The 14,305-nt window shown below is 41.3% G+C and overlaps 1 protein-coding gene across 1 annotated transcript in view; it reads right to left on the bottom strand.

Annotated features, from left to right (window-relative positions):
- ZC3H3 (zinc finger CCCH-type containing 3) overlaps positions 1-14,305 on the bottom strand; it is a 3,466,749-nt gene that overhangs the window by 331,799 nt on the left and 3,120,645 nt on the right. The window contains exon 10 of the mRNA XM_044067335.1: positions 10,841-11,019. Within this exon, the coding sequence (XP_043923270.1) occupies positions 10,841-11,019 (179 nt within the window). The remainder of the gene's footprint in view (positions 1-10,840; positions 11,020-14,305) is intronic.

The raw sequence follows: 14,305 nt of genomic DNA, 5'->3' as shown, positions 1-14,305 counted from the left end.
AATTTGCTGTTGATTGATGGTACTATATATGGTACTATATATATGCGTTGTGTTTTAATTTGATTTTATGGTCTGATAAATTCTATTCTTCTGTGAAAGAACTTAAAATTAAAACTTGCATTTTATTCTGCCATGTTGGTTGACTTTCATTCGTTATCTTACTTCTGGTGTTGTAGTTAACCAACCTTTAACTGAGGGGTTTTACTTTTCCATCCAGTCTTCTGTCAGAGGAATGCAAACTGGGGGGTTTGTTATGTCACCCTACTATGACACCCAAACACTCCAGAATTAATTCTCCCTAGTAAACTCATGCTCTTCTAAAATGGGCTCAAACTAAATAAAGTATAGTATCATCATTTCTGGTACAAAACCCCTGCCCTCATTATCTTTATAGAAAACACATTACAAAACGAACATGCAGACAAAGACCTAGGTACTTAGGTTGAATGCCACCTGATGATCAACAGAGATGAAACAGAGTCAGAAAATGCTTTTATTTAGCCCAGCTAATTGCCAATAGAGTATCATCAAGATCTAAAGATGTAATCATTCCCTTATGTTCAGCACTGATCAGCCCAGTTCTATAGTACAATGCCCCCTTTGATATGTATTTCATTAAGCAAGCCAAACAATTAGAAACACTCCAAACATTCCAAATCAGAATTACCACAGGCCTAAAGGCCCTGTGCTACCAAGACTGGCTGGAACCTCTATCCTTCTATTCAATGTCTTACAGACTTTTGAGGGGAGATCTCTTCCTCGCTTACCACATTATTAGAGACCCGATTGTACAGGACCTCCTGTTTCCCATAAGTCCAATATCTCCACTAAAACTGGAACTGCAGACCTAAATTTTCACTAACAGATAGATAAAACACAGTGGAGTGACAGGTTTATAACCGAGCAACTCCAGGAGCTTTGCAATAAACATCTCCTGTATATTAAGCAGTGCAGCTCACTACCTTCTTTTAAACATAAATTAGATGGCTGGATAAGTATCTACAGATTTACCCTAGGACTGACTGGTATAGCTCTCCTGAGAAAGAAAGGGCAGCTTGAGGGAGGAGAGTGGCAAGGTATGGATGGTCATAAGACTCATTGGCCTTGGAATATCTGTAGATAAAATTTGAGACGGCACAGCCATGTGTGTGCTCCAAACCTGCTTATGAGAAAATATCTAAGACCTATATTATTACAAAAGAAATCATACCTTCAGAAAAAGCTGATCCAGACAAATCTGTGACAGAAGGGAAAATGATTAAAACCTAGATTCACCATAGTACTTGCAGAAAATTATTATTCACTGTATATCAGACAGAAGAGAAGTGAGCATATCCTGGCAACTAGGGAATACCAGTAGGCAGAAGTTAAGATTTAAGTTGCTATACCCTGCTGTCTTCAGAATATTTTTTCCTGCAAAATCAAATACATTTTTAGATATAGGATATGCTAAGAAAAAAATAAACAAGTTTAGCTACCACAAGAGGGAACCATCAAGCTGAAATGGACTCTTATTTCTCATTCTTCTGACAATAATAAAACCCTCAGAGTTGGCCAGTGAAATCATTTTCCAAGTTTCAAAGGGAAATGCTTGAATGACAGAAAACAAATTCCCAGCACTAATTAGAAAAAGCAGGAGTATCTTGTACTTGAACCACAGACTGATGCTGAGAGGTTAGGTTAAGATGATCAAGAAGAACACCAGCAAACAATGTGATATCAGTGAATAAATGAAAGAAATGTACAGCATCAGCCCTATTAGTTGTAATTTAGACAAGTGAGGTGTGGTTCTGGAAGTGGTGGCTGAAAAAGACTGGAAGTTTGTTACTGTATTAAACTGACTGAAAAACTCTAAAGTATAAACTCCACTTTATGCCATTACTGCTTAGAAGGACACAATGTTTTTATTAATATTTGTAGAAAATTTCATGATGTAAATTGCATGTTATATTGTAAAGCAATTTTCTATAGTATGCAGTCGGAGGTAGAAGAGAAGGAATCACGGAGTGCATCTGACACCAAGGAAGCCTGCTCATCTACTTTCACTGGAGGCACAACAAATCTCCCACCATGACCTTACACACCTTGACCAGATCTGAGAAGCCATTTCTACAGGGGACATTTTTTGGAACCATTTTAGGACTCTTGCTAAACGCATCTCCATAAACAAGGGTTTCATGGCCAACACCTGGTCAAATATAAATTGTTGTGCAAATGACCTAGACATTACTATGTCTGATCCAACTCTACAGACTATTAGAATCAAACTCCAGAAGAATCTTGCAACTCTTTCTTCCTTGAGTTGATTAGAAGCAACTAAAAAAGGAACATTAGCAAAATAAAGGCCATGGCATCTGGGACAACAACTAGAACCTCACTAGTTCAACTGAAATGAAGAAGTAACTGATTACCCTCTAGTATGGTTAAAAAATAGTATACACATTTAACGAAGCATGATTCTCAATACAGTTCTCTCCTTTAACATTTATATCAGTAATACCCACAACAAACCTTGCATTGTGCTAAAAGATGCAAAGGTGGCTACAAAATTTCTCACCAAAGTAGTTCACTTCACTCCTGGTAACAGGGTAGTCACACCTACAAAGAAATATGGTGTCCCTCTTGTAGCCCAATCTGATACCATCAAGTCTAAATTGCAGCAACCTTCAAACATAATCTGCTGATTTATGGTCTAGGCTTCCAGAAGAAAGCATGAAGTACAGTTGTGTACACATCATAAATGTAGATGTTCAAGTGTATTCACTGTTGCAGTCATCATATTTGGGTTATCTGCTTATAGGTAGCCCTCAGTTGGCCTGATTATCAAAGTCTTGGATCCTGCGTCGGTTGCTGTCTCATCTTCCATGACGTCAGGTAGTCAGGGGTATAAAGCATGCAGCCGACGCCATTACATCAGTTTTTCTTGCCCCAGATGTCAGGTGCCCCCATAATGGGAAGCAATTATATACAAGGTTACACCTACAACAAAAAAGCAAACAGACCAAAAAGCTTTAAGCATAGTAAACAAGAATAGAGGTATAGTCAATAGAAGTTAGGGGGCTGGGAGGAAGGGTAACCAGGACTGCAACAGTGAATACACTTGAACATCTATATTTATGGTAAGTGTACACAACTGTACTATGTTCTTCGTGTTTCACTGTTGCAGTCATCACATTTGGGTAGATTCTCAAAGCTAAAAATGGGAGGAGGCAATTAGATAGCATTTGGACCAGCTAAAAGGCCCTACAGGACTGCAGTGGCAAAGCCAGCTCTAGATTTAGAAAAAATTGGCAAGTGGTAATGCTTAGTGAAGGTATGTACAGAACTCCAGGTAGCAGTTTCTGGGATGTCCCTGGTAGGGACACCTCTGAGAAACGCTGTAGAGGTAGATGCAGCCCTGGTTGAATGTGGTCTTATCCCCTGTGGGGTAGGTTTTCCATGGTGCTTATAGCAGAAATTAATGCAATGGCCTATCCGCTTAGAAATGGTTTGCTTTGAAATGGCCTTCCCCTATGCCCCTGCAGCAAATGTCACCAGCAGCTGTTCAGATTTCCTGCGAGGCTTAGTCCTGTCCAAGTAAAATCTAAGTTGTCTGTGCACGTCCAAGGAGTGCAGTTTTCATTCCCCTTTGTTCTGTGGATTAGAAAAGAAGGTCGGCAAATGAATGGACTGATTAAGGGCCACACTGGATACCACCTTGGGCATAAAGGAGGGATTGGTTCTGAGGAACACCCTGTCCGCATGAAAGATAATGAAAGGCTCCATTGGCATGAGGGTCTGAAATTCAGACACCCTTCTTGCTGAAGTGATGGCTAGAAGGAAGGCTGTTTTCCAAGAAAGGAATTTCAACTCTGCATTTGCAGCTGGCTCAAAGGGAGGAAGAGTGAGCTTTTCCAATACAAAGTTAAGATCCCAAGGCTGGAGTAGGGCTCTCCTGGGTGGTCTTAAGTTTTTGGCCCCTCTGAGGAATTGCTTCAGCAGTGGCTAAGAGAAGGGGGTGGTTCTGTGTTGTAATGTACTGAAATGGCTGAGGCATGAATTTGATGGAAGAAAAGGAAAGGCCCTTGTGAACCATCTCAGTTAAGTATTGAAGAATATGGGGTAAATTGGGTACTGCTGTGCCCATCCCTTGAGATTGGCTCCAGGAACAGAATCATTTCCATTTTTCAGCATAGGATTTTCTAGTACTAGGCCTCCTTGCCTCCAGAATGACATCCATTACTTGCTTATTGAGGGATGGTACAATTAGCCAGGCTGCAAGGTTCAGGGTTTGAAGCTGTGGGTGCAGAATCTGGCCCTTCTGCTGGACAGCAGGGCAGGGGTCTGAGGCAGGTGCCAGCAGTGACACACTGCGCAAGAGGGGGTACCAGTGTTGGCGTGGCCAGTCCGGTGCAATGAGTATTGTCCTTGGTTTGTCCTGTTTGATCTTTAGCAGCACTTTGGAAAGGAGAGGCAGAGGGGAAAAGGCATAAACTGATAGGTTTTTCCAGGTGAAGGACAGGGCATCCACTTTCCAAGCTTGTTTGTGAGGAGTCCTTGTGCAGAATTTGTCCAATTGGTAGTTCTGAGGGGAGGCAAACCGGTCCATCTCTGGGCTCCCCCATTTGTTTCTCAACAAGTTGAACATCGTTGGTTCCAGTTTCCATTCGTGTGGGTCCAAGAGATTTCTGCTTAGGTCATCTGCCAGTGTATTTAGCTTTCCTGGCAGGAAGTGAGCCTGTAGGTGCACTTGGTAGCTCAAGGCTGTGTTCAACAGAGCCATGACTAGTCTGCAGACAGGGTATGAGTGGGTACCCCCCTGCTTGTTTATGTACCACATAACAGTGGTGTTGTCCGTCTTTACCAATAATTGTCCTGGAAGAATGTGGTCCTTGAAGCCTGTCAGAGCATTCTGTACAGCTAACATTTCTTTTTGATTGATATGCAGGTGCATTTGACTTGAGTTCCATTTGCCCTGAATGCACTGCCCTGCCAAGTGAGCCCCCCATGCATAGTCTGATGCATCTGTTGTTAGGGTTTGGGCGGCAGGGGGCAGAGTGAATGGCAGTCCCCTGTTTTGGTGGCAGGCCTCTGCCCACCAAAGGAACTCTATCTTTAGACACGGTATGATAGGAATCATTGATTCTAGATCCTGAGAATGTTGACACCATAGGCTTTTTAGATACCATTGTAGTTTCCTCATATGCAGTCTTGCATATGGAATTAGTAGAATGCAAGAGGCCATGAACCCCAGTGCTTGCAGTATTTTCCTTGCAGATAGCTGGGTCTTTGTGGCCAGTAGATTGAAGTAGACTGTCAAATGAACTTGTTTCTCTGGCGTGAGGTAGGCCATCTGGGAAGATGTATTCAAGCTTGTTCCCAGGAATACTATTTGTTGGCAGGGTACAAGATTTGATTTCTTTTTGTTTATGGTGTACCCCAGAGAAGTTACAATTTCTTTACAAATGCCAGATGATTTAATAGTATGTCCTGGCTTTCTGCCTGAATTAGACAATCGTCCAGGTATGGGTATATTTGAATATTTCTTTGCATGCAAAATGCAATGACTGGAGCTAGGCACTTTGTGAATACCCTGGGAGCAGTAGATAAGCCAAAGGGCAGTGCAGAGAACTGATAGTGCATGCAGCCTGCTCTGAAGCGTAGGTATCTTCTGCAAGATTCCCTTATTGGGATGTGCAGGTAGGCTTCCTTTAAATCCAGTGTTGCCAACCAGGCATTTTTGCCTAGCATGGGAAGCAGCTGATGAAGAGTTAGCATCTTGAATTTTGGGATTACCAAAAATGTGTTCAGAATAGACAGGTCCAGGATAGTATGTCAGGAATTGTCTTTCCTGGGTACCAGGAAAAGTCTTGAGTAAAAACCTTGCCCCCATTCTTCTTGTGGGACAGACTGAATAGCCCTGATGCTTAAAAGAGAGAGAACCTGCTTTTGAGCCTCTGCCCACTGATTTGGGGGAAGCTCTGCCCAACTGTTTGGGGTTGGTAAGGAGTGGAAGTGGAATCTGTATCCTTGGGAAACTATATTTAGAACCCATTTGTCCTGGGTAATGAGTTCCCAATATTTTGCATGCAGGGCGATCTTTCCCCCTAAAGGAACAGTCAGTTGAGCAGGGCTTGGAAGGTTTAAAGTTAAGTCACTGGGACAATTTACCATAGGGGGGAGTCTTACTACTCCCTGCTTTGGAAGTGGGAGCCCTCCACTGCTTAGTCCTGTGTGCACCCTGGGTGTTCTGCTGGTTCTGGGTTTGGACTGAGAAGGCCTGGAAGAGGCAGGAAAGGACCAATTCTTAGAGGGCCAATGCCTACTAAATCTGGGAGGCTGTACTTGCAGGAAATCTTTAACAGTTTGCATAGATTTAGCTTCTTCCTCCATCGTTTTAAGTACTTCTTCTGCTTTATTGCCAAACCGGTGGTCATGGTTTAAGGGAGCATCCAGTAATTTAGCTTTAACATGATCTGGCAAAGATTGCTCCTTAAGCCAAGCATGCCTTCTAAGTACAGACCCAGTGACAGCGGCCCTGCAAGATGCCTCTAATGAATCAAAACCAAATTGCAAAGTATGTCTTCCCACTTGTTCAGCAGAATGCATTAAATCCTGTAATTCTTTATTTTCAGCAGTCAGGAATCAACATAATTTTCTGTTTAAGCAATCCAATAATATGCTGCTGATACTTCAACATATGAAACTGGCAGTTTAAGGCCCTAATGGCTAACGTTGCGGACGTGTATACCTTCTTACCCCATCTATCCAGCGCCCTGGAATCTCTATCAGAGGGGGTCGGATTTTTGGCAGTAGTGGCCTTAATGCCCTTGGGTCCCTGTGAAATGGTCTCAGAATCCGCAGTAGGATTTTTAAAGAGGAACTTGTGAGAGTTACGTACCCTGTAATACCTATCAGGTTTTCAGGGAGCAGGAGTTAAGGTGTCAGGGGCCAGGCTAGATTCCGAGAAGGCATCATCTACAATGTCCAGTTCAGGAGGGATAGCTAAAGGCCTGTATTGAGGCAAGAGTAAGAATTCCCTAAGCCTCTTTTTGGAGTCAGAGTAATCCTGGCTTTCCCAGTGGAAATGCTCCCTAAGAGTATGCAAGGTTTCACCAAAAGAGAAATCCTCTGGAGGAGAAGCAGAGAGAATGGAGTCCTCTGCATCTGAATCCTCATAGGTAGATAAGGGCATATCCTGGTCATCAGAAAAAAATAGAAATTTCAGAATTCTGATTAGAAGAATCAGAAGGAAAATCAGTTCTAGGTCTCTTAGAGGGAGAAGGGTGGCTTCCCCTGATTAGAGTAATAAGGTCTTCAGCCATTCTTATCATTTGTTTTTAAAGGCATAGGGGCCTGACCATGCGGTCTGGGCATCGGTTTTCTGGGCATGGATCGAGTTTTAGGCCTTGAAGAAGAAGAAGATGGCGTCTGTTTAATAAGCAAGTCAGTAGGCCTTAATACACCCTCAGAAGCCGGTGCCTGCACAGCGGCTCCGGACCCATCCAACGTAGAGACATCCGCAGGTTCCACAGTCGAAGAAGCATCTCGCAGCATACCGGACTCCGAATGGGTCTCAGTAGAGGCCTGTGAATCTGAAATAGTGGGCATCAGGGGCTGCGAAAGCGCCTCACTGAGTATCGGCGAACTGGCGACTAGCTTAGGAGAAGCGTCGTCGGCAGCTTTGGACCTATGCGGTCTGTCTCTGTCTTTACCTTTGCATTTTTTCGGAATGTCGGTAGTAGGGTGGCTTACCGAAGCCATTTCTGGATAATTGAAATGAGTACCAAAATATTTAGATGCGAAAATGAACCGACTATGAATAGTACGAGGTTTGAAAAAGGCACAAAACCAACAGCGAGGTACGTCGTGGTCTGGGCCTAGGCAAGGAATGCAGTACGAATGAAAATCTTTATGAGGTATTTGCTTTCCACAAGAAATACAATTGATAACTTTTACTGACATCGGTTTAGAGCAAGAAAAGGGTTCCCCAATGGGGTACTTAGCTTAGTTGAAGACTTTGGATCTGAAAATTGAAAACAAAAATTTCAGGAGTCAGCTGACCGGCACTTGTAAACTGCTTCTGCTTCGGGCACCGCACAGCAAGAAAGACTGATGTAATGGCGTCGGCTGCATGTTTTATACCCCTGACTACCTGACATCATGAAAGATGAGACAGCAACTGACGCAGGACCCAAGACTTTGATAATCAGGCCGACTAAGGGCTACCTGCAAGCAGATAACCCAAATGTGATGACTACAACAGTGAAACACGAAGAACGTCTGCCAGGTTCTACTGTGACTTGGTGTTTATGGTGTATGGGCTACCATAAAGAGGGTCATCTAGTGGAAAGGCATTTAATATTTTTATTCTGACTATCCAAAATTGATGACAGTGTCTCTATCCATTAATGGATGAAGAATAGCTGACTCAAGTTCAAACTAAATCCTTTAAAAACTGAGGTGATTTTTGTGCACACAACTCTCCAGCCATTAGAGATGTCATACCTTGACCCCTTAATATTTATGGTGGGAATTGACTGAAATTTACAGCAAAATGAGGGAGTGAACTTGCACAACATGTTGTCGATGAAGGATTACATGATAGCTGTTAACGCACTGCATTTCTACCTAAGAAACATCTCCTAGATTATGCATCTAAAACTCTGTAGGCACAGACACAGTAGTGCACACTACTAATATGCTGGGTTTTGTGACTGTGACCTGCACTCCCTTCAGTGAGAGCAGAATTTTGCAGCCAGGATAATGTCTGGTACTGGTCTTTTACTACTCCTGTGCTGCAGGATTGGCATGGGCTTCTGATGGCTAGCTTAACTATTAACATCTTGGCTCTATATGTGACCTGTCTACCTGAAGCAGCTTTCATTTTATTATATACTTTAGCCTGCTCTTGCAGGTCCTCAGTGTGGACTGCCCACGATTTTCAGGATGCACTAAAAGTAACCAGCAATCTTTAATGTGCCTAGTTTATACCCATCATGTGTCAATCACTACGTTTCCCAATATGACTGCACGATATGACAAGACTCACTCTGAACATTCCTAAAGTTCCATCTTAGCAAGCAAGGACCCCTTAATCTGAAGAGGATTTTTTTAATAATGACAAATTCTTTCAAATTGTTTTACCTAACAGTTTTATGCTCTTAAATATCTTTTTAGATAAATATTTAATTCACTAATTTGTATTTGTTGCTTTGTGGTCCTGCTGACTTTACACAAAATCTTTAAATAAAAGGTGTACCATGAAATAAAGTCCAAGAGTAAAGTAGACTTGGAAACGGAAGCTACAGACTAGGCAGGGAAAACAAAACTCAGGAAAGTGAGATGTAAGAATGGGACAGTACAAATTGTGCAGATGTGCAGGAGGAACAAGAAAGCCAGGCCACGAAGGTATGGTAGTCTGTAAGAAAACATGTGAGCTAGAAGTGCTCAAAAAACTATAGGAAAGTGGGTAGAAAAACTGCTTGAAGAAATAATGCAGAAAGCACAGATAACCAGAACATTACCTAGGTAGAAAAGTATAAACAATGGTGTGCCACAGAGGTTGGTGTTATGGCCATCACTCTTCAATATGTATGTTGTAGACATTAAAATAGATAATGAAAACAGTCTCTAAAGATTATACCACAATAAGAGAAGTGAATAAGGATGGATATGCAAACTCTTCACGGGACCTGGAATGAATGGCTTAAAAGGAAAGGAGTCAGCTGCAGTAAACCACAAATGTAATGTGCGGCTTTCTGCACACTATAACAAAAAGGAAAAGTGCAACTGGAGGGTTACTACTTTGTGCGAATGTCTCTGAAAAAGACTTGGCGACTGTAATAAAGGTAGCAAAAGAGCATACCACATATAAAGTGAAAAACTAGTAGCAAGGGGAAAGGAATGATGGGATACATTCTCCAGGGAAAAATATTCTAGACAAAGAGAGGTTGTCATCTCAATCTACAAGACCCTAGTAAAGCCATACACTGCAGTACCCTGCACAGTTCTGGGAGCTGCAGGGAGACCAGGAAGCAGCGCTATCAAAACGGTTCAGAAGAAAGCAACACAATGATAAGGAGAATGAGAAGATGATGTCATGCAGAAAGACAGGTTGCGCTCAAACTGTAACACGATGAAAGACAAAAGGACCAGCAGGGATATGATATGGGTACCTAACACCAAGAAAGATCTTGAGAGGAGATAGCTCAAGAAGAAGGACAAGAGGCAGAAAGAATCATCAACTATATCACAGAAAGCTAATTTCTCTTTTCACCAAAGCATTACTTTAACATAAATGGTGGTAACATGGAAGAAGCTGTCAGAATGAGTAGTAGAAAGAACAGCAGACTCATTCAGGAGTATGTCTGATGTCTGGAGGGAGAAAATGTGGAACCAGGGAGGAACAGGTGCAATTTACTAGCTGTGCACATTATGGTGAGTAGATAAACAATTTGTCTCCTTCTGCTGACCACACTGTGAAGAGATATGATGCTAACAAGAGGTAAAAAAAGCATATAAAGTTAATAAATGTACCCATGTGCCACGAATGTACCATCAAATGCTGATCAAAGGTGTAGCTACATACAACTCAGTAACTCATTCTACATTTCATGATTTATAAAGCTCCTACCAGCACAGTCATTTACACCTAGCAGGTTTAACTACAGCTTGGCATAATGAAAATGATTCTCGCGATGTGAAAAGAGAGAACGTTACTACTATTCAAAAATTAAGTGAGCATACTAAACTTAAAAAAAAGATGACCATTGAAAGTATCAGCCTTTTATGCAAATCAGTATGTTTCCAAGTCTTGTTACTTACAGGGATAATCAGACCATGACTTTTTTCAGCTTACCTCTGTGGTTCTTGTCCTCGTTTTGCCCGTTTAGCTGAGCTATGCTCATGAGCTGCTGGGAACCGAGATGATCTTTTCCGATTCTTTCTGTTTATGTGCAGCAGTCTACATTTTGAACCCCGTGGACAGCTCCCAGTTTTGGAAAACTCTTGGCAGGTAAGTGTGTGCTTCTTCTTGCACTAGAAAGGAAATCAATATTGTAAGCAATCTGTGGTGCACTGGACCATTTGCTAAAGTCAGGTATAGCAGTGGCTGTTCAGTTCAATTAGCAATGGACCTTTCAAAAAAAACTGTAAATTTCTAAGACACGCACAATGTAGCAATATATGTTGGTTTCACAGTAGACTGTTAATTCAACTCGCCCAGGTCAGAGCTATTAGCAATCTAAATTGGATCTGGACCGTGGGCTGTTGATGGAGTGGAAAGATTCCAATTTCTCTGCTTCTGGCTGATCATTTTTTTTTTTTTTTTTTAGAAGGGGGGCACAACGCATTCAACTGTAAGGTCTTGCACATAAAAACGTGTAATGTATTTTTGTATCTACACAATACATATATGAATATTTAAACAATAAAACAAATGTATTCTAAAGGCATTCTTACACTATGTGTGTTGACATAACACAGAGGAAGCAGTGGACAGTAAAATCTATAGTACTAAACTATCAGGATGTGAGATACAGAAAACAGGGGCTTAAAATCTTATAGCACACCACTCAAAATTTCAACTTAGTTTTGCCACACTGGGAAAAGGCTTATTCTAATAAGTGATGGAAATGTCCACATTCCATAGCCCTTCAAACCTTCGGTTTCACAATGTCAAAGTAGCTATGGACCTTTTTAGAATTCAGCCCAGGAGGACAATCTCAGTACAAAAAACAAAGACAAAACTGAAGCCGATACTTAACAGCACTGGACAAGATTACATGCAACCACCAATTTCGTACAATATGAGACAGGAAGTTAAAGAAAAGAGGTGGTGAAGTGACTTCTGGGAGGAATGTCCTAGTGTCTAGAAAGGAACTTCATGAAGTACAGAACCTATGCAAGCACAACATAAAAAATACTAAATCTAGTTCATCTCGTATATTAAAGTGATGCAGCTTATGATTATGCTTTAGGAGCCCAGCTAAGCTGAACGAAAATTATTTGTTAAATGACTACATAGACAGAGCAACTGTTAAATCACTTATAGGGGTATTTAAGGGAGAATGGATGTGTCCAAAAAGTTATTTGTCATGCAGCTGAAATTTCTTGTCAAGACACAAAATGACACAAACAGCAATAACAAAATTAAGCACAACTGTTAAGTAAAACAAAAAGCAGCAATAAATATTAAAAAACATATGAAGTGCAGTTCACAGCAGAGTACTATTACAAAGGATCCATAAACATATTTGGAAATAACATAAGCTGAAGCATACAGATCTAGAAATCACAGAGATTTGTTAGAAATAATAAAATGGAATGGAATGAAGATGAAAAACTGCAAAGTAAAAATGTTCATCTAAGCTGCTATGCAGTCTCCTCAGGAGACTCTATTACAAATATTGATAAAGAATTCTTGTTCAGAGAAAAAAAGTACTAGCTAACAGACAATGAATGACACACAGAGAAAAAAGATCCGCCTGTAAACCTAGTACAAAAAAGCATTACTCAGTGCTGAAAGTTCACCTATCTTAGATGTTGACATAAGACTGGTTGTGTTTAGAAAGAACAAATTACAACGCTATACGCAATATTTTAACAGCAGATTAAAGACTCTGATGAAGCCATTCATTTGGTGAAAGCGCTTAGTCGGTGAATAAACGGATTTGCTTCCAAGGCTTGGTGTGGTTGCTGGTGTTTTGAGGCGGTGATCGTAATTTTTTTGTTTTATTCAATTATCCTGTTTTTTTGGGAGTTCTTCTTTGATTTTAACAGCAGATGTTGCAATGCACTAATGCAAACATGGCAATAAGAAATTTAGAATTAAGGTTTAGTTTAACACAGGGTTACAGCTACATTTTCAAAATGGTTCCAGTGAAGATGAGACTTTTGAGAACTATCAGTTATGAAGTTGCAGCAATCAAAATAAATACAGGCTCACAACAGTGTTAAGTTTCCTTATGTCTGCCTTACATTTAAACCTCATGATGCTTATTAAACTATTTCAAGAATAAAAACACTGCCCAGCCCCATGTTGCAAAAGGATAAAGCCCTTACTCTACCTGAAATGACAGGTTCTACTAGAGATGCAAGTGCCACAGGGAACGAACAGGAGTGAGCATCTGGCATTGGCTCTCCCATATTAGTGGGTGGGGGATGCTGCCTAGGCTCACTGTATAGCACCATTAACATACAGGCAAGATCCATGCTGCAAGTGGTATACTGCTTGGTCAGGAGGTTGAACATGGCTGGCAGCACTCATACACCCTCATGTATTTTCCATAGGCAGCCAAGTGCAGATCTTGCAAAGGTGCCAGGTACACTAACACAGAAGCATCCTCAATCTCCTCGCTGGTGCCAGACGTGAACTGGGTTATGTCTGGAGGAGGCGAAGGCAGGTAAAAATACAAAACTTTTTCATATTTGTGCAGAAACAAACTTCTATTTCCAAGTCAGAAAAATACTTGGAAAAATATCAGCCTAATTCAAACAGTATAAACTTACAGTGGATATAAAAGGTTTACACACCCCTGTTAAAATGACAGGTTTTCGTGATATAAAAAATGATTAAATTATAAAAGTAATTCAATCAAAAGGTGCTTCAACAAAGTATTCGTTTAAGGGTGTGTACACTTATGCAACCAGCTTACTGTACATTTTTTATTTTTTATATTTTTCCCCTAACAGATTTGTTTGTTTTTCAATTGAATTGCACAGGTTATAGGTCATATTAAAGGTGGGAAAAGTTTTGAAACGACTTATTGTGGTCTCATTTTTTATGTCACAAAAACCTGGCATTTTAACAGTGCTGTGTGAACTTTTTATATTCACTGTAGCTGCAACAAGTAGCTGTTTGCAACAGTAAGCTAAGATGGTAAATGTAAATTCACAAAAGGCGGGGAACAATGAATGGAAAAAGCCTGCAGATCATTGATGTGCTGTGTACCTCTTCTTCTTCTTCTTTTGGCTTTTCCCGGTTAGGGGTCGCTACAGCGGATCACCTGTCCGCTCATGACTGGCAGTACAGTTTTACGGTGTCGAGTAGCCAGCCCGGCGCCCAACCTTCCATGGAAGGCACATACACGCACACACTTATGCCTAGGGCCAATTTAGAGTGTCCAATCCACCTACAGCATGTCTTTGGGATGTGGGAGGAAACCAGAGCACCCACACAACCACAGGGAGGACATGCAGACTATGCACAGAAGGCACCGTAGCTGTGGCTCGAACCAGAGAACCTCTTGCTGTGAGGCGAATGCGCTAACCTCTGCACCACCGTGGCCGCCCATGATGTGTTGTATACCACTGAATGATCCAA

Source organism: Protopterus annectens, chromosome 3.part1 (genome assembly GCF_019279795.1).
Source record: "Protopterus annectens isolate FY-2018-M chromosome 3.part1, PAN1.0, whole genome shotgun sequence".
Classification (NCBI taxonomy): Eukaryota; Metazoa; Chordata; order Ceratodontiformes; family Protopteridae; genus Protopterus; species Protopterus annectens.
This window is presented reverse-complemented; position numbering and strand designations above follow the sequence as displayed.